Source organism: Dinoponera quadriceps, unplaced genomic scaffold (assembly GCF_001313825.1).
Source record: "Dinoponera quadriceps isolate SergipeBrazil2010 unplaced genomic scaffold, ASM131382v1 scaffold1325, whole genome shotgun sequence".
Classification (NCBI taxonomy): domain Eukaryota; kingdom Metazoa; phylum Arthropoda; class Insecta; order Hymenoptera; family Formicidae; genus Dinoponera; species Dinoponera quadriceps.
In genome coordinates, this window is record NW_014555404.1 from 251,078 (window position 1) to 268,613 (window position 17,536).

At 39.1% G+C, this 17,536-nt stretch overlaps 3 protein-coding genes across 4 annotated transcripts in view; all 3 read left to right on the forward strand.

Moving 5' to 3' along the window:
• LOC106744069 (beta-galactosidase) overlaps positions 1-10,683 on the forward strand; it is a 109,348-nt gene extending 98,665 nt beyond the window's left edge. Inside the window, exons 1-10 of one of the 2 annotated variants that reach the window (XM_014618488.1) lie at positions 3,349-3,484; positions 5,634-5,800; positions 6,118-6,268; positions 6,756-6,819; positions 6,979-7,073; positions 7,671-7,901; positions 8,319-8,490; positions 8,966-9,087; positions 9,147-9,545; positions 9,686-10,683. In XM_014618488.1, the coding sequence (XP_014473974.1) occupies positions 3,410-3,484; positions 5,634-5,800; positions 6,118-6,268; positions 6,756-6,819; positions 6,979-7,073; positions 7,671-7,901; positions 8,319-8,490; positions 8,966-9,087; positions 9,147-9,545; positions 9,686-10,078 (1,869 nt within the window). In that variant the 5' untranslated portion in view covers positions 3,349-3,409 and the 3' untranslated portion in view covers positions 10,079-10,683. Of the gene's footprint in view, positions 1-3,348; positions 3,485-5,633; positions 5,801-6,117; positions 6,269-6,755; positions 6,820-6,978; positions 7,074-7,670; positions 7,902-8,318; positions 8,491-8,965; positions 9,088-9,146; positions 9,546-9,685 lie in introns of those variants that run through there. The other variant, XM_014618489.1, reaches the window with a different exon arrangement.
• Positions 10,684-11,765: 1,082 nt separating this feature from the next.
• On the forward strand, positions 11,766-13,290 carry LOC106744047 (zinc finger protein 239-like). The gene is made up of 5 exons (XM_014618439.1): positions 11,766-11,772; positions 11,844-11,996; positions 12,152-12,321; positions 12,425-12,587; positions 13,055-13,290. The coding sequence occupies exons 1-5, from the start codon at positions 11,766-11,768 to the stop codon at positions 13,288-13,290; spliced, it is 729 nt and encodes a 242-aa protein (XP_014473925.1).
• A 1,838-nt stretch (positions 13,291-15,128) lies between these two features.
• Positions 15,129-16,895, forward strand: LOC106744076 (rRNA methyltransferase 3, mitochondrial). The gene is made up of 4 exons (XM_014618500.1): positions 15,129-15,695; positions 15,769-16,007; positions 16,089-16,244; positions 16,324-16,895. Exons 1-4 carry the CDS (start codon positions 15,340-15,342, stop codon positions 16,875-16,877), a joined length of 1,305 nt encoding a protein of 434 aa, XP_014473986.1. The 5' UTR covers positions 15,129-15,339; the 3' UTR covers positions 16,878-16,895.
• Positions 16,896-17,536: the final 641 nt, after the last annotated feature.

A 17,536-nucleotide genomic window follows, 5' to 3' on the forward strand; every position in this document is an offset into this window, starting at 1 on the left:
CTACGGATACCTACTACAGAACTAAATTCCTTCGTATTCTGCTGCATTCTGCGATATATGCCGACTCATTCAGCGAATAATCTTATCTTGGTTCTTATCGGTCAGCATTCAAAAACTTAATGTACTACGTACTAATGTAATGTAATGTGCTTCTTAATGTACGGTATTTTGCCCCTCTCTCTCTTTACGTTAAATAACATATTTCTCTTATATTCTCATCCAAACATTGCAAGGTTTGTCACAAGCAATAAATTATTTAAAAGTAACATCAAGTTAGAAAAGAACTTTGTTTGAAAATTAGTATCAATTTAAAATTCATATTCTTATACGAGTCATGCAATTCCATTAAAAATATCATATCCTTATTACTCAAAAATAATTTTCATGAACTGAGAAGAAAAAATATTGAATAGAAAGATTAATATTTTCGAACTAAAAATTGTATCAGCTTAAAGATAGCATTTTTTTTTCTATTCAATATTTCTCCTCTCAATACATAACAGTTATTCTTGAATATGATATTTTTAGTGGAACTATACAGAATCTCTTCATGTAAAGTTTCATCTTGGTAAAAAATTATATATTCTTGCTTACTCATGAAAATATGAGTCTTAAATTTACGCGTATAAAAGTTTCCTTTTCCTTTTATTTTTTGTACTGTCGCGCAGCTTGTTGAAGTGCAAAATCCATACGAGAGTTCATCTAGATAAGATCCTCTGTCCTGTTTATGATTTACATAAACACGACGGGAACCACGCGTGTTTTCTTCATTGCCGGCATATATTATCAATTGCCGAGATATATTCGCGATCCAAATCAGTTATTTCGATTAATATCTCTATTAATCCGCCGAGATAGAACGTCACGTCGCTTAATTAGCGATGCAACTGACGGTTTTGCATGTTGCGCGGCTTCTATGACGGAGAACTGTGGAGGCGACACATCGTTCTACTCCGAATTGCATATGTATCGTGCAAGAACGCATGCACGATACGAAGGAAAAAGCGCCGAATAAATGAAAATTGCCGAATATGATATATATATATATATATCTTTGTATTATAGAAGCGACCCAATTATCGTTCATCGCGACAAATGCTTGATGAGCCCGAAGTTTCTAAATCATTCGTGTAACCAGGATACGAGTTTATGTAATAATGACCGAATTGGTTAAGCGTCGTTAGATACCTCGCGCAACGAGGTACAACGGTACAACCAGCTTCATCATTTTCTTTCCTATAATATTACAGGACACCGTGTAAAATCGCGCGCACTGCTCGAGGAAGGCGGAATCGATTAAAGTGAAGCATTTCTGTATTACGAGAAGGAGATAGTTTTATCCAAGTGTTTCTCCACTACACGGTCACGTTAAATATTTCAAGTTTTACTACAGTATATTGAGGTCAGGTCATTGTAGATTTTCTCTCGGTACACAGAGAAAAAGGTTTCTTTAGATTTAAGTATTTCTATTTATTTGACTAAAATTTATTTCACAGAAACAACATATACGAAATGTTATTTGCTTGAGCAAAAATTCGATTGCCTCATTCAAAGAAAACTCTATTGTTTAACAGAAAGAACGCTATTACTTGAAACAATATCTTTCAACCGAATAAAATATTATTTGGTTACGATAAATATGTAAAATGAAACAAATTAATTTCTTTATAAGAAAATTATCTTTCGTTTCGAAATTTCTTATTTTAGGTAAAGATACATATTCGTTGTAGAGTCTGACAATCGTGCTTATTAATCGAAACATTAGTTTCTTCGGAGCGTGCCAATAATGATATTTGTTTGAATGCAATAAAATTTGTTAAATTTGAAAAAATATTTTTCTCGCTATTATATTCTCGCGTTGTATCTTCTTAACCAAGTGTCTTTTCTACAATTGAATTTCTTCTTTCTCATAAAGAACGAAGAAAATATGAATCCGGGCATGCCGCATAATAAGAGCACGCTCTGATAATTACAATCTTTAGAGTGCATTTTATTCCCGGTGAGCGCTCACAGCGAAGGCTATTGACGAAAACGTGGGTTGTTGAATTTGCGGGACTCGAGTCAGTAAGCTTACTGACAGCAGATTCGCTCAAAATTGTGGCCGATAAGAGGGCCACTGATGGTAAGTCGTTGAACGCGATGATAGTGAAAAGCGCACGATGTTAAGGCCGCGAGCACCATCTTCCTTCGCATTGGCTCAACGAAATGAACCGTAATGTTGCAACAGAAAATTTGACAAATTTTCCAAAACTTGGACAAATCTCTTCGCGTAGTAATTTAGCTTCAATTCGATTTGTTTATATATCGTGTCGTTGTGACGGAAATTCTGCTGCGTCTTCTAAAAGTCGTGGAATATTTGCGAAATTAATTAATTAATTCGTGAATCTATTTAACATATTTCCCAACAATTTTCCTCCAGATTGTACGACTCTGTTGTTTTAGAGCGTGTCTTCTTTGTATCGACTGCAGATACATCGTTGAACCGCAGGTGAGAAGCCACCAAGCAATTTACGAACGTCCATCGCGAGATTATGAGAGAACGTTAACATGGTTCTTTCTGTAACTTCAACTTTGTTCCGACAGAAGCAGAATATCGATTTAATAAATATACTTAAGATAATACTTATCTGCGGATCAGACATCGCAGGAGATCCGATAGATTTCCAAATTATTGCATTATTCAATTTTAAAGGCTATTTTGTGGTGAAATCTATCGTGAGCCGAAACGTCATTTATCACGCCGTTTCTCCATACGAGCGAAAATATTTGTCAACGCCAAGAAAGGAAGACACACAGTGTGTGCCAAGGGAAGGATTTCATTCCCGAGATATCCAAATTCCCCGAGTCTTGAGTATATCCAGATAATTAGAAACATTTAATGCGTGCGTTGCGACAGTATAACATGTTTAAAACATGCTTATTTTAAGAAATACAGACAATATATATCGAAATATGTTTAACTTGGTGCGTTCTTCAGCGCTGAAATACCAGTTCCAATCAAGACAGTTATCACAATAAAAGTCACGTATCCTGCAACTTTTCCAGCTAATAAAGGAAGAAATTGACTCCTCTTTTTCTCAATTACCGGCCGTCCAATCAACGTTCCTCTTCACGTGGATCGTTAGCCGCCGATCCCGCTGCAAACCTAATAGAAAAAAAGAGAGAGAGAGAGAAGAGAGGTCGAAAAATGCAGCAATCATCACGCGTACCTGGACGATCACTGGCCGATACTTAATAAGCGGTTGGACGAAGAAGTCCCTGCGTCTCTCCCACTTCTCTCGCGCTTTTGAATCGCGGTAGAGTGGCTTGTCTTAGGCGAGCCGAGGAGCCGTCAGTGACGCGCGAGCGTGGAAAGTGAATGAATTGATGAGGCTGGCTGCTGACGCGAAGATCATCTCTCGTCCGAAAAATGTGGTCGTTTGCGCTCGTAACAACCTTGGCATTGAGCGGTGTCGCGGCGGAGACAGTGAACCTACGTTCAGATGTATGTAAAAGCACAATAAAGGGAATAAGGTATACAAGGAATTAAATACATTTAGGGGCGAGGAATTAAATGTCGACATATGGACAACCATGTTTTGATCCACAATAATAGAACAAGGAAGATCGGGAACACTGTCGAAATTCTGTTCCTTCTAACTTGTGCGTCTATATGGCTCAATAGATTGCTGAAAGTTACAGTTTTGAAGGTTCGGAAAAAACTCGATTTTTCCCATTTCTCCGCCAATTTTTTCTCGATTTCTCTCTCAAAGGTAGGAAAATTCGTTTAGAAAAATTCACCTGTATTCAGTTGAAATCTGCCACATTTACTTTCTCCCATAAAGAAGATAATTGCGTACACTTAAGGAGGCTCGACCGTTTGGCCAAATATAAGATAAATCTGTGATATATGCATGATATAAAAGCTAATTGAACTAACAATGCGCAACAGAAATTTCAATAATCTTTACCACGTCGTTTCTGAGACGTTTAATTATAAATTTGTACGTGTGCAAGCATAGAAATTTCCTAATTCGACATATTTGCGCTTAGGATGGAAGTTTGAAAAACTATTGTAATGTTAAAGATTAATATACAGATGTTATAGAGAAATATCGGAATTTTATTGACCGTTTCGTCTTGAAAATACAACGGTGTAAAATTCATAATTTATAATTATACTCGAAATATACATATTTAAACACTTGTATACTTCTTTCTATTATCTATTATCTCTATTAGATCAAGTGAAACACTGAAAAAAGAGATTTGGTGAAATTTGGTGAATATTTGCGGACCAAACATTGATTACCTCAACCAAATAAATTAGTTCCACATACTGTATATACAGTACCGTAATTCCCTATATTGTAGATTTAGTATAACGGGACTAAATTATTTGGTTGCAGTAATCAAATATTTGATCGGCAAATATTCACCAAATTTTAATAGTTACTACCAAAAACTTTTTTCAGTGTGTACATATATAGCATTAATAAGAAAAATAAAAATAATATTTATATTACTGTGTGTATATGTTTACCTCAGTTTCGTTTCAAATTAATTATTTAACATTTATTATTTGACTGGTGAAATAAATGTATGGAAATGAAATTTTGCTTGATAAATACTGAATTTATGAGAGGCCCCTTTAATCCGCTGCTAGAAATACTTATTTTTTTCTAAATTATTTCCGCACACACATATACGCGTAATATATTTCACGTTTAACATATTTTATTGTTACTTACAGTGTCTCATTAAATTTACACGTGTAATAAGTGTTTCTTGAATTTATACAAAATATTGTGGGGAGCGAATGTGCTATGTTGCGCATAATATTGAATTATTAATTATACTTACGCAAAGTTCTCTTTTATCATTTCACCAGACAGCGTTGATTTTCGCTAAAAATAAAGTTAATTTTTCACCGTGTGTAATACTTTCCGCAATACGTGGAGGCACATCACACTTCCGACCAATATTCTGCGATAAATGCAATTCATTGACCATACTACCGCGATGATGACTCGGATATTTTCCATGGACAAGTTGCGGGACGTTGTGGCTTCATTATACGCAGAAAATATTTCTAAAAATAAAATTATATTTTTTTCTTAATTGAAAAAAGTAAATCTGATGTTTATTTACTTTTTTCAGTTGTACTGTACATCAGTAGAGAGCATCTTAACATTTTTTCGATTTTTGTTTCGATTATATCCCTTCGTTCATTTGCATTCTATAAGAGAAATGCACATTTATAACAAACCGACAGAATGGGAATACACGACGTTGAAGCGCCGAATATACTTCGAGTCTAAAAGTAGTTTCTACGGCTTCATCCGAAGGTTTATTGTTTTCGCGTTTCTCGATCCGATAAAATGACCGAATCTAAAACGCTTTAGATTCGCCTGTAGATCACGAGTGCAAGCGTGTCGTAAAGCGGTAAATTGATTCTGCCGATTGATCATTGTTCTTGACTTCGTAGCCCAGATAGGAGTGTCACGAAAATAAAATAGGTGATCGAATGGAAGAGACGTCGCTTGAATTTCAAGTTACTCCTCGCGTTAGTCCGAAACTCTCAATTCGAATTCCGCTCGCGCCGAGCGTCACCCCGTTAAATAATAAATCGTCGTGATGGCGAATGATTGCAGAACACGCAATACAGTTTCGCGATCGACTATAAGAACAATCAGTTTCTGCTGGATGGGAAACCGTTCCGCTACGTTTCCGGCAGCTTTCATTACTTCCGCGCTCCCAGGTACTACTGGAGGGACCGTCTGAGGGCGATGAGGGCCGCTGGACTCAACGCGGTCTCCACGTGAGTCGAGATTATGATATTTTACGCGTAAACACTCAACGCGCGGCTTATCGAGGAAAAATTGTCTACAAGAACAATCAGTTAACAATCTATCAATCATTTGTCGATCAAATATCACCGTTAGCCTCGTGCTTTTGCGTTATCGGTGTCATCACGTGCCATTATTTTTGATAACGCATATCATAACGAGCTTCTCGATACTCAATCTGAATCTTCCTTGTATTATCCTTCATTTTTATGTAACGTCAACAAGAACGCACGTTAAGGTGGAAAATAACGTCGGAGTAACAGATGTTGCATCTGTTTTCGTAACGCAGTTACGTTGAATGGAGCCTTCACGAGCCGGAACGGGACGAGTTCAATTGGTCAGGCGACGCGGATATAGTAGAATTCTTAAATATCGCCCAACAGGAAGACTTGCTCGTATTGTTGCGACCGGGTCCGTACATCTGCGCGGAAAGAGACATGGTGAATATATATGTTTATTCGTGAAAAGAATGCTGTTGAATTAATCAAACTTCTAACAATAGCGTAATTTCTTCTTAATTCAATAGTAAATATTATTACTGTGTTATTTGAATCATTAGAATATTAGTTTCAATAATATCGCTATTGAATGAAGAAAATTTATTACGCGTGCTGTTGGAAATTCCACTGACTCAGTAGTATTTTTTCCGTGCAATTTCTTTGCTGTTTCACAACATCTGATAACCAATCTTTCAGCGTCAACAAAATTATTTACAACTTTGTTAATATTGAAGATAATAATGTATAGAAATTGCAGTGTATAGTTAAAACTATTTACGCAGAATTATTTTCTAGTGTTTTCAAAAGAAAATTCCTAAAATTCATTTACCGAATGAAGCCAAATAAAAATACCCCCTCAACTGAGCGAACGCGAAGGCTTCTTATGCGATTATAAATCTGCGAATTTTTCGTTTATTTGTCTCTTCAGGGTGGTTTGCCGTATTGGCTGCTTCGGGATACGCCGGATATGAAATTGCGTACGAAAGATCAATGTAAGATACATTTCTTTCTACTTTCGTTTGATAAAGAGAAGGGAGGAAAGTAAGGGTGAGCCATCTCCTCCCGCTTGTGCTGCTTATTATTGGCCAGACAAATTGATAATAGAATAATGACGATTGAACCCTACTTCAACAAGTCGCCGGTTGTTGCAGATTTTATGGCAAACGCTACGTCTTACTTGACTCAACTGTTGGACAAAGTGAAGCCATTTTTAAGAGGAAACGGAGGACCCATAATCATGGTTCAGGTAATACAGTTGAAGAGTACTTGATGCTGCCAGCTCAGCGTCAAAGGTTATCTCTCTCGTGATAACGACCGCCGATACGTCGAGTTATCCATTCTCTGTTGATTGTGATACCAGCAATAAGCTCAATTTCATTTGATGACGTAGTGAAAAAGTGACGTTTATCGCATAACATATTCACGGTGTATCGCGGATACCGACGTCTCGCGCGGATTATGCAACGAGTCACGTTTACAGTTACAACGATAAGAAACGGGAGACTCGTTCGAGATTAACGCGAACATAACGAAGTCGTCTCTCGATACTTCTGACGTATCGATCGTCGCTAAATATTGCCGATGCTTTTGAATATCTAGGATGAACGTTTATGTTATATTTCAATCATAGATGTGTAAATCGTTAATGTTCTCACGTCGCCGGCGGGCCGTAAAACAAACCTTAACATATAAGGAGTATATCTGAATATAAAGTTAGATTCTTCCAGTTATACGATACATGCTTGATTCAGCCGTCTCTTCTTACTTGAGACGAGTATTACTTATCGAGATCGGATCGAGAAGAATAAATACAGACTGCATTTATTCCTACGTTATAAAATAGGTGGAAAATGAATACGGGAGTTTCAACGCTTGCGACACGGAATACATGAGTATGTTGAAGAATCTTTTCCTCAACAAGATTCAAAATAAGGCGCTCCTGTACACGACCGACGGTGCGTCCGAGTCGATGCTTCGTTGCGGCTCTACACCCGGTGTATACGCCACCGTCGACTTCGGCGCGGGCGGCAACGTGACCAAGTCTTTCGCGCCTATGCGAGCTAAGCAACCGAAAGTAAGTGAGGGAAAATTGTTCGGAGGGAACATTACGATAAAAATTATCGCAGAATCTCAATTCAACCGAGGAATATATCAGCATTCTCCCTTGATTCCTCCGTCTTTCGTTCGTTCTTTTGCATGACTTATTTTCAAACGAAAATTTCATCTAAAATCTCACATTCTTTATTAAACCTATATATGTTGAAATTTACGATAGAATAAATGATATGATATACGTGCGATATATATCTGTGTATGCATAAATTGGGGAAATATTTGAAACAATTAATATTTACTCGAATACAACGTGTATTGTTCTGTATGTACCTTTCGAGTGAAATATCACTTGAAGAAATTTCCGAAAGAAGCCGTGATGTTCACTCCTCGCGATTAGTTCGATTCCATCTGATCGCATCGAAAAATCCGCGCGCAGGGTCCGCTGGTGAATTCCGAATACTATCCGGGATGGTTGACACACTGGGGCGAGTCTTTCCAAAGGGTGAAGACCGACGTCGTAACGAAGACGCTGAAGGATATGCTCGACATAGGCGCCTCCGTCAACATATACATGTTCTACGGCGGCACCAACTTCGCTCTCACTTCCGGTTGGTAGATCGATATTGAGTAATGTGGAGCGCACCCAGAGAAAAATGTCATTTTATCGCTGAGAAAAGCGTTTGATCAACCTTCGTTTCATTAATAATTATCTAAAGGATTTTCTCGATAGTAATATTAAAATATTACTTACACCAGAAAAATTTGAAATAAGAATTTATTCTCTCTTCAAGAATATTATAGACTTTGCCGGAGAAAATTCGCTTAATTGAACGAGCAAACCGTTTTAATTTAATATTCTTGATTGAAATACTAAATTTAGCAAGCATTCAGAGTATATTTGGAAAAAATTTCACGCTTGATATATTTACGGATGAAATGAAAGTGCACAGAGGCTTCTTTCCAAAATGGTATTTTTGTTCACTACAAGTACATAATCTCGATAAACTTATGAGACAAGTAACATTGATTCGAACGTATCTTTCTGCGTGCACATATTTTGGACCCGGATGTAACGATTGGCAGGCGCTAACGGCGGCTCGAATGAATTCAAGCCGCAGATCACTTCTTACGATTACGACGCTCCTTTGACCGAAGCCGGAGACCCGACGGAGAAGTACTTCGCTCTGCGAAACGTCATCGGTCAGGTGCGTTTATAACGATTACGAAGGAGAGAGAAAGGCTGACGTTTCGCCGAAATTTCCAGTATCTGCCATTGCCGGGCGTACCTGTCCCGATCGTGTCTCCGAAGGGCAACTACGGACCGGTACTGCTCGAGCCGATATCGGAACTGCTCGACAACTATCTGTTCGTGGTGAGCCAGTCCGCCGCTGACTTTCCCAAGACCTTCGAAGCGCTGTCCGTCAATCAGGGTTTCGTGCTCTACGAGACGAGACTGCCGGTCTCTATCTCGGACGAGTACACCTTGAACGCGACGGTGAAGGACCGGGCGCTGGTGTACGTGAACAAGCAACTGTACGGCATTCTGAGCCGCACGGATAAGAAGTTCACGCTACCGCTGAAGAAGTCTTACGGTGATCACCTGCGTATACTAGTGGAAAACCAAGGCCGCGTGAACTTCGGCTACGAAATACGGGACTATAAGGTAGGAGGACGCAGAAATTCCAGATAGATTTGTTTCCAAAACCAACGCTGTTTATTACTCGACTCGAGATCTACTTTGTGCGTATACGATCGATCTGAGCGTCATCAAACACGCATTGATAGATTCGCGTTATTTCTCAGGGTGTCTCAAACGTGAACATCGCCGGAGTCACGTTGAAAATGTGGAACATGACGGGTTACTCATTTCCGGACGTGTCCATCCTTCGGGACAAGGGAACTATATCGATGAAGAACGGGGCCCTGAAAAGCAGCCCAGTGTTTTTACGCGGACACTTCACGGTGACGGGGCAACCGCTGGACACGTTCCTGGACACTGGAGGCTGGGGCAAGGGAATGGCCTTTGTGAACGGTTACAACCTCGGCAGATATTGGCCGTCGGTCGGACCGCAGATCACCCTGTACGTGCCGGCCCCGTATCTCCGCACGGGAAACAACGAGCTGATTCTGCTGGAATCTGAATACGTCTCTCTGACGAGAAAAATGAAATTCCAGTCTGCGCCAAACTTAGGCTAAAGATTCGCGATCTCGAAACGAACAGGAAGAACGGCGCGATAATATATTCGAAAATCAATGCTCTTCGTTTATTCTACTTCGGCAAACGTAACTTGATCGCACGGAGAAAAATTTGCAGGGGTAGCCAATTTCGTAACGCTGTCGTAACAAACAAATAAATCAATATGAAGTAATTTGAAATACCGCGATATCTAGTCCATTGAGAGTCGCGATCTCGAAAATCGATTCTTAAAATATTAAATGGTACTTAAGGAACACCCTGTATTTATTTGCTACGACAGCATGTTGTGCTGAATTATTTTTCTCTCTTTCTTCCCCCTTCCTGATGAGGTGGAGGAAAAGTTGGAGAAACGAAACAAAGTAAACAATACATTTGTTATTTTTACACTTCTGCAATGATTTCCAAACAGTTGAAATGTCAAGCTCCTACGCGCCGATTCAACATTTCCAGCGGTGAGCTTTCCTCAGCTTGCGTAAAGCACTCGAGCGGAGGGAAACACGTATATTGCTAAAATAAATCGTAACAACTCCGCCGTCCAAAACGCTTTCTCTTCACGCATGTTAATGATTATGTTGCAAGCAAAATAAAAAAAGATTCGTTCTCACCTGCGAAGCATTTGTTTATCGCCTCGTCATTCGCGAGACATGAAAGCGCGAAATGTTGTGTGGAGGGTGGTTACCATCGATAATGCCGCAACGCTACACAGCAAAAATATGCGCATTGTTGCGCCGCATGATCGATAAAGAAGAACCGATTTGTAAAGATCCCGCGCGGGCCATTCAATGGCTTTAATATCCTCTACGTTGACAAATGAGGGATCGGACGGGATAGCTCGCTCGCTCGCTGCCACGCGACGAATTATCTCACCTCCGCCGTTCCGAGTACAATAATGAACACGGTGACAAAGCATCATCATCGCCCGTGAACTTCATTTACGCGATGGAGCGCGCATCTCCGGATCCAATAGGCAAAGGTAGAACGAAAAAATGATTACGACGTCAAAATGATGAGAAGGTGATCGTTTCATCATCATTTTTCTCCTCATTTCCCCTATAAGCGTGTAATAAAAATATCAAAATAATATTTTTATAATATTCCTAGGAATGTTATTTTTCAATATTGTAGGAATGTCCTGTCGATGTTACGATATGTCCACTTCACATAATATTCTTGACATGTTCTAATAAAGAATGTTCTTAGAATATTAAGAAATAAAATAATAATATATATATAAATAAAAAGTACATTTATATTATATACCTGGGCTGTCGAAACGTTGACGGAATTCTTCGGACCGAATTCGTTCCCATTGACACAAAAGTCGAGACAAATTCTTCGACAGTCAGTTGGCAAGATCTAGCTGACCGTCGAGTTTTACACACAGCAGGTTGCTTCAAATCGTTAGCTTCATTTTTGTCCTCGACTACCGGCCTCTCTGTCGTGACTTGTATGATGCTGAGGGAATCCCGAGGCGTGCCGCACACACAATATCACACAAAGCACATTATCCAGACGACGATCAAACTCCGCCCTATGCGAAAACACCGCCTTCGACATGCGCCGAAGAGCGCCGTTTACGAGTCGCACCGCTGCTACTTCTTTCCTCTAATCAACCGAGTTTAATCTGACCGAGGTGGTAAGAACGACCGTGTGAGTGACTCGCGTGCAATTATCTCATCCCAGGCAATGTCCGGTAAGCGGAGGGAGGTTGTTGCATACAAATTGCAAACGTGATAATCACCGACCACGTGAATCTGTTAATAGTATGGAACGTGATGCAGAACGCGCCGTTGGATCTGAGCAGACGCGGGAACGCGTGGAAGAGCGGCGCGTTTCAACGGCGTCTGCCCTGTCAGGTCTGCGGCAAAAGCTTCGACAGGCCGTCCCTGCTGAAGAGACACCTGCGAACACACACCGGTAAGTTTGCGCTTCTTTCCACACGAGTGTTTTCGGAAGCGCGATCAGTTCTTTCTATTTTTCCTCTCGATTGAATGAAAATTATTCTCGAATAACATGAATATATTATTCGGTTTGATCCGCCGAGCGATCGAATCTCTCTCTCTCTCTCTCAGGGGAGAAACCACACGGCTGCACGGTGTGCGGCAAGATGTTTAGCACCAGCAGTTCGTTGAATACTCACATTAGGATTCATACCGGCGAGCGTCCTCATGAATGCCCGATGTGCGGAAAGCGCTTCACCGCTTCGTCGAATTTGTATTACCATCGCATGACTCACTATAAGGTTCCTTCCCTTGAACTCGTCTATCTCGCATGTGTAGCGACAAAAGCACTTGAGTACCGGAAGCGTGGGGATGCGCACCGCACTAACGTACGATCGCACGCAGGAAAAACCGCACAAGTGCGACGAATGCGGACGTTCCTTTCCGACTCCCGGTGATCTGAGAGCCCACGGATACTCGCACACTGGCAATTGGCCGTTACGCTGCCCTGTCTGCAACAGAGGATTCTGCAAGCTCGGCGCTCTGCATCATCACATGAAATCGCACGGTAACCCTTTGTCGGCACATTTACTTTTTGCTGCTTAATTCGGCACACTAGAGAAGATACATTTTTTTGAATTGTCGTTATTTTTGAGATGGACAATTTGAGGTACAAGAGGAGATAATATCTTGATTTTACACAGAAAGAAGTAAACACATTTCGAGGAAAAATATTCGATGCTTATGTGTATACGGTATAATTCCACAAATATGGTGCCTCAATTTTTCGCTTGGGTCAATTTTATCCAAATTCGGATTAAGCGGGCGAATGTTAGATAAACTGGAGAAAATCAAATAAGCTGTATTTTGAATTAGTAATTAAAAATTATCTACCTAAGGACATTTAGAATATTAATAATAACATATTCTCAGAAACGAGCAATTTCATCGTATCGTAGTCTGTCGAAGTTGAGTCCCCGAACAACAAACGAACACTCAAATCGACGGTTGACCCGTGAACATTCTTTTGCGCAGGTGATTATTCGTATCGTTGCGACGTTTACAACCAAAAGCTTCCCGTCAACCTGCGCATCCACGAGCGTCTGCACAACTCTCACGTGTCGAACAACGGCACGGGAAGCTGCACGAGCATAGACAGCGGTATCTCGAGTGTAGAGATTATCAGGTTCGAAGGTCTCGATAATAATTATATGCACTTACCCAGCGTGTACCCGTGGCCCTCGTGGATGTCGTTGCAGTTCAAAAATTAATTTGTCGTCGTTTCTCTTCAGTTCAGTGCGGCTCGAAGTTTACTTATTGTAGATTCGTTTAAGACCGACTTAAATCTTACCTATTTTAATATATATATGGTGTGGCAACACGTTGTGAGTAGATGACAAATGATGAAATAAGACTTAATTGTTCGTGACTTAAAAGTAAGTCGCTTAATTATTACATATTAAACAATTTTACGACGACGAAAGCGTTGTGTCAGAGCGCATACTATGACGTATACCTTGACGAATAATTTATTTACGATAGATTGTCGTGTATACACTGTGTATAAATAGCGAAAGAATAAATGTCCGCTTCTTGAAACGATTTTTGCCAACTGTTAAACGCGGAGTAGGACGTTTTCAGGATCTGCGGGATAGTGTGAAATTGTAAACGAAATATTCTAAACACAGAGAAAAAGGTTTCTTTAGATTCAGTATTTCTATTTATTTGACTAAAATTTGTTTCATAGAAACAACATGTACGAAATATTATTTGTTTGGGTATCATTTGAGAAAAACTCTATTATTTGAATTAATATCTTTTAATCAATTAAAATATTACACGCTTATAATAAATATGTAAAATGAAACGAATAATTTCTTTGGAAGAAAATTCTTTCGTTTAAAATTTTTTTATTCAAGATAAAGATACATATTCGTTGAAAAATCTAACAGTCGTGCTTATTAATCGAAACATTAGTTTCTTTGGATCAGGTCAATGATGAAATCTGTTTGGGTGCGATAAAATTTATTCAATTTGAAGAAATCTCAGTGTTAGGTAGCAGCTCGCCTTGCGGAACGGCAAACACTCTCCTATCGTGGTGGAGAGCATCGCCAGAAAGCTGTGGAACACGATCTGCACAAAGTAGCAGGTATGTGCGAACACAACCGTCCAAATAGAAATTTATGTAATCGGTCTGAGCCAAAAGCTAGTATCCGGGCGACAATCCTTACCACTGAAAAAAATGTCCGATTATATCTGATCGAATAATCCAATGGAAAAGGTAACAAACGGATATATCCGACGAAGTTATATAGCCGATGAAAAACTTAATCGAACGTATCCGATCAATAAATATCCGTTGATGTTGAAACGAACAAATTCGATGGAATATTTGATCGGATGTCGAAGAATTGTCGGGTATAAAATGAATATGAGAGGAGGAGATTAAGAGAGGAAATTGAAATTAGTAAATATTACACGCATTTTTTTTTTAGGTTTTTTAAATGTCAAAAGTATGAAGTTACTCCGGGAATTACAATTGTGTTTCGTAGAGGAAGAAATTGAATTTCAAGATTCTCAAGTTTTCATGTTTCCTCTGTGGAAAGTTAATAATAGTCGTTAATTGCGCTCGTCAAAGCTTCATATAGCGACGTTCGTCATACCCGTCCCCGATATGTAACCGTGTAATGAGTGTAATTATAGAAATATCTGTATACTTGCAGGTTGCGATCGGTTTAAGAGAAGGTATTTCTCACCCGTCCCAACATGTTGCCGGTTTCGTTGAAAAATTTATTCATTCTGAGATATAACGGGCTTTCGGAGAAGGACAGGTGCGAGACTTCTTCCTTTCGGGAAATTTATCGTTCTTTCCTGAAGCAAATTTCTCGCGGAGAGATGGTTTTTTTTTGTTCGACGATACTTTCAACATTTTATTCTGCGATCTCTTTTGTAAATTTCATTTTTCGCACGCCTCTATCTTCTTTCAAACGCGAAAAATGATGTAACACAGGACAGACTTAGCGCCGTAGCTGTGAGTGGAAGAAGGAGAGGGAAAGAAAGAGACTAGATATCGTGTGTCGGACCTAACTCAACCTTACTTTGATTCTAACCTCAAATCATCGTAAATCTCGATGTACACGGAGATGCACGCGGTCGTTACATTGTAAAGTACGCGGATTAAATTTAGCATTTATGTGTTCAATTTTGTGGGACAGCGCAAAGATTAGGTGATTCTATCCTCTGTTCTACGCCGATCAGCCGGTTACTGAAGGAGAATATTATTAAGAGAGATTTGCCGAAAGTACATCATCAAGATAAAAATGTTGAGGAACTTTGGACGGCTGTCGCTCAGATTTATTCATAGTGCAACATTTTCTGGAGTAGACGGTTTAACGTCAAAAACGAGATGTACTACGAATATAATGATGTATTCTAAATATACCAGTCGCAAGCCTATCGCGATAACCAATGAGGACGAGCTTTTTGATAATAATAATGATGATGATAAACAGACAAATCTGACTAAATCACTTAGAAAACGTGGTTCTAAAATACGCAAGGAGAAAGCAAGGAAAGAGGCGAGAGAAAAGAAAAAGCTAGAAGAAAGAAAGGAGGAAGAGTCTGATAGTAAAAAACCGCTGTATAAAGCTCTCAAAGAAAATGATAAGCTTATAAGGTATGTAATACACACTGTAACACTTTTAGTTAGCTACATAAGGAAAAGTAACAGTGATATTATTATATTTCAGCTCTTTGATGTTAAAGATTAGAACTAGAAAGAATAGAGAAAAGCATGGTCAAATCCTATTGGAAGGTTTTCGAATAATCCAAGATGCGATTCAAGGAGGTGCGATACCGAGAGTGATATTCTTCAGTAGATTAGACGATGTGCAGCGACTGTCATTTCCCCAAAATGTGCAATTGTACAAAATCCCATATCGAACAATCCAATTGTGGTCTACCTTGACAACTTCCCCTGGAATACTCGGTAAATCTGTATTAATCTTATAGACATTGATCGTAATTTCAAGACGAAAGAACTCGTATGATCGTTGGTGTTTTTATGCAGGAATTTTCAACATCCCAAATATGGAGAATAAGGAGCCCACCGAAGACGCCATACCGTTGACTATAATTTGCGATAATATCAGAGAACCTGGAAATCTAGGAAGTATCGTGAGAACTGCCGCGGCGGTTGGTTGCGAGAAATTAATCTTAATGAAAGGTACACGTCGCATTCAACTATCGCTGATTTTTACTGAATTAAACGCTGCTCTCTAAATCGATTCTCCCCTCCGTTCCAGGATGTGTAGATTTATGGGAGCCAAAGGTTCTACGTGGTGCCACAGGCGCGCATTTCCGTATACCGATACATACATCTATCTCGTGGGAGGACCTTCCCGCGTTGATAAGCAACGAGTCTACGATTTACTTAGCGGACAACAATATGGAGTACAAGAGAAACGATTCGGATGAAGCCGAAATGAATTTGACCGATGTGGAAGAGGATGATTCGAAAGATCAGAGCGAGAGAAATGACCCGACGATACCATCGGAAATTAAATCGTACACGTCGACCGCGAAAACTAAAGCACTTGTGAAGAAAATAGTGTCTCAGTTTCCGATTGTACCGTATCATACATTGGATTTTACAAAAACCGAGATAGTACTTATCACCGGCGGCGAAACCGAGGGTGTGAGTCTGCAATCGTGCGATTTACTTCGCCAGAGGGACTGCACTCGCGTGAATATATCCCTGACCAGTGGCATTGAAAGTTTAAACATTGCCTCGGCTCTTAGTATTATAGCATTTGAAATGAAGAGACAATTTATAATTCGTACGATCAATAATGAATAAAATCGTTTCTTTAATACATATGGATAATAAACCCGTGTGTTTCTCCTATCATTATTTACGCATAAAGAGTAGGTCTGAGAAAATGTATCTTTCATCAATGATGCTCGAACGTCGTTACAAGTATATAATATTTTGATTTCTTTTTTTATTGCAAATTTCAAATACACGGCAACACAATCTCAGTGTGTAAAATTTCAGCTCTGAATATTGCATAAAGCTCTCTCTAACACAGCAAAGAATTTAAAGTATGCCGAGGTGAAGAAAAAATTGATTAGTATTACAGCCTCAAATGTGCTTTCGTATCTGATAAGGCATAATATATACAATATGTATTAATAATAAGAGAATATATATAGATAACAAATATAACTAATTATATTATTTCAAAAAATTATATCGAAAATATAGTAACAAAAATAACGAAAGTAATACTGCTATTTACAATCGAATATAGCGGGAAAATTCTAACTATATTATCTCTCGGTAATGAAAAATATCGACTTTTAATTATTCTATTTAATTAGTGAGATCTACGGGAAATTCATGGGCTTGTTCCTTCAATTAACAATCTTCTCTGACTGCGAGACCTGAAATATCGAAATCTTCTGAAAAAAAAATTCGACAAATTTATAAGGGTAGATATTAAAAAGGTAGACGTG

Excerpts from the sequence above, each read along its gene's own strand:
- LOC106744047 (XM_014618439.1), top strand. Across the intron at positions 11,997-12,151 it reads ACACCTGCGAACACACACCG|GGGAGAAACCACACGGCTGC; the intron begins GTAAGTTTGCGC and ends TCTCTCTCTCAG. Across the intron at positions 12,322-12,424 it reads ATCGCATGACTCACTATAAG|GAAAAACCGCACAAGTGCGA; the intron begins GTTCCTTCCCTT and ends GATCGCACGCAG.
- LOC106744076 (XM_014618500.1), top strand. The coding sequence starts at position 15,340 with ATGTTGAGGAACTTTGGACGGCTGTCGCTCAGATTTATTCATAGTGCA. Across the intron at positions 15,696-15,768 it reads GAAAATGATAAGCTTATAAG|CTCTTTGATGTTAAAGATTA; the intron begins GTATGTAATACA and ends ATTATATTTCAG. Across the intron at positions 16,245-16,323 it reads GAAATTAATCTTAATGAAAG|GATGTGTAGATTTATGGGAG; the intron begins GTACACGTCGCA and ends CCTCCGTTCCAG.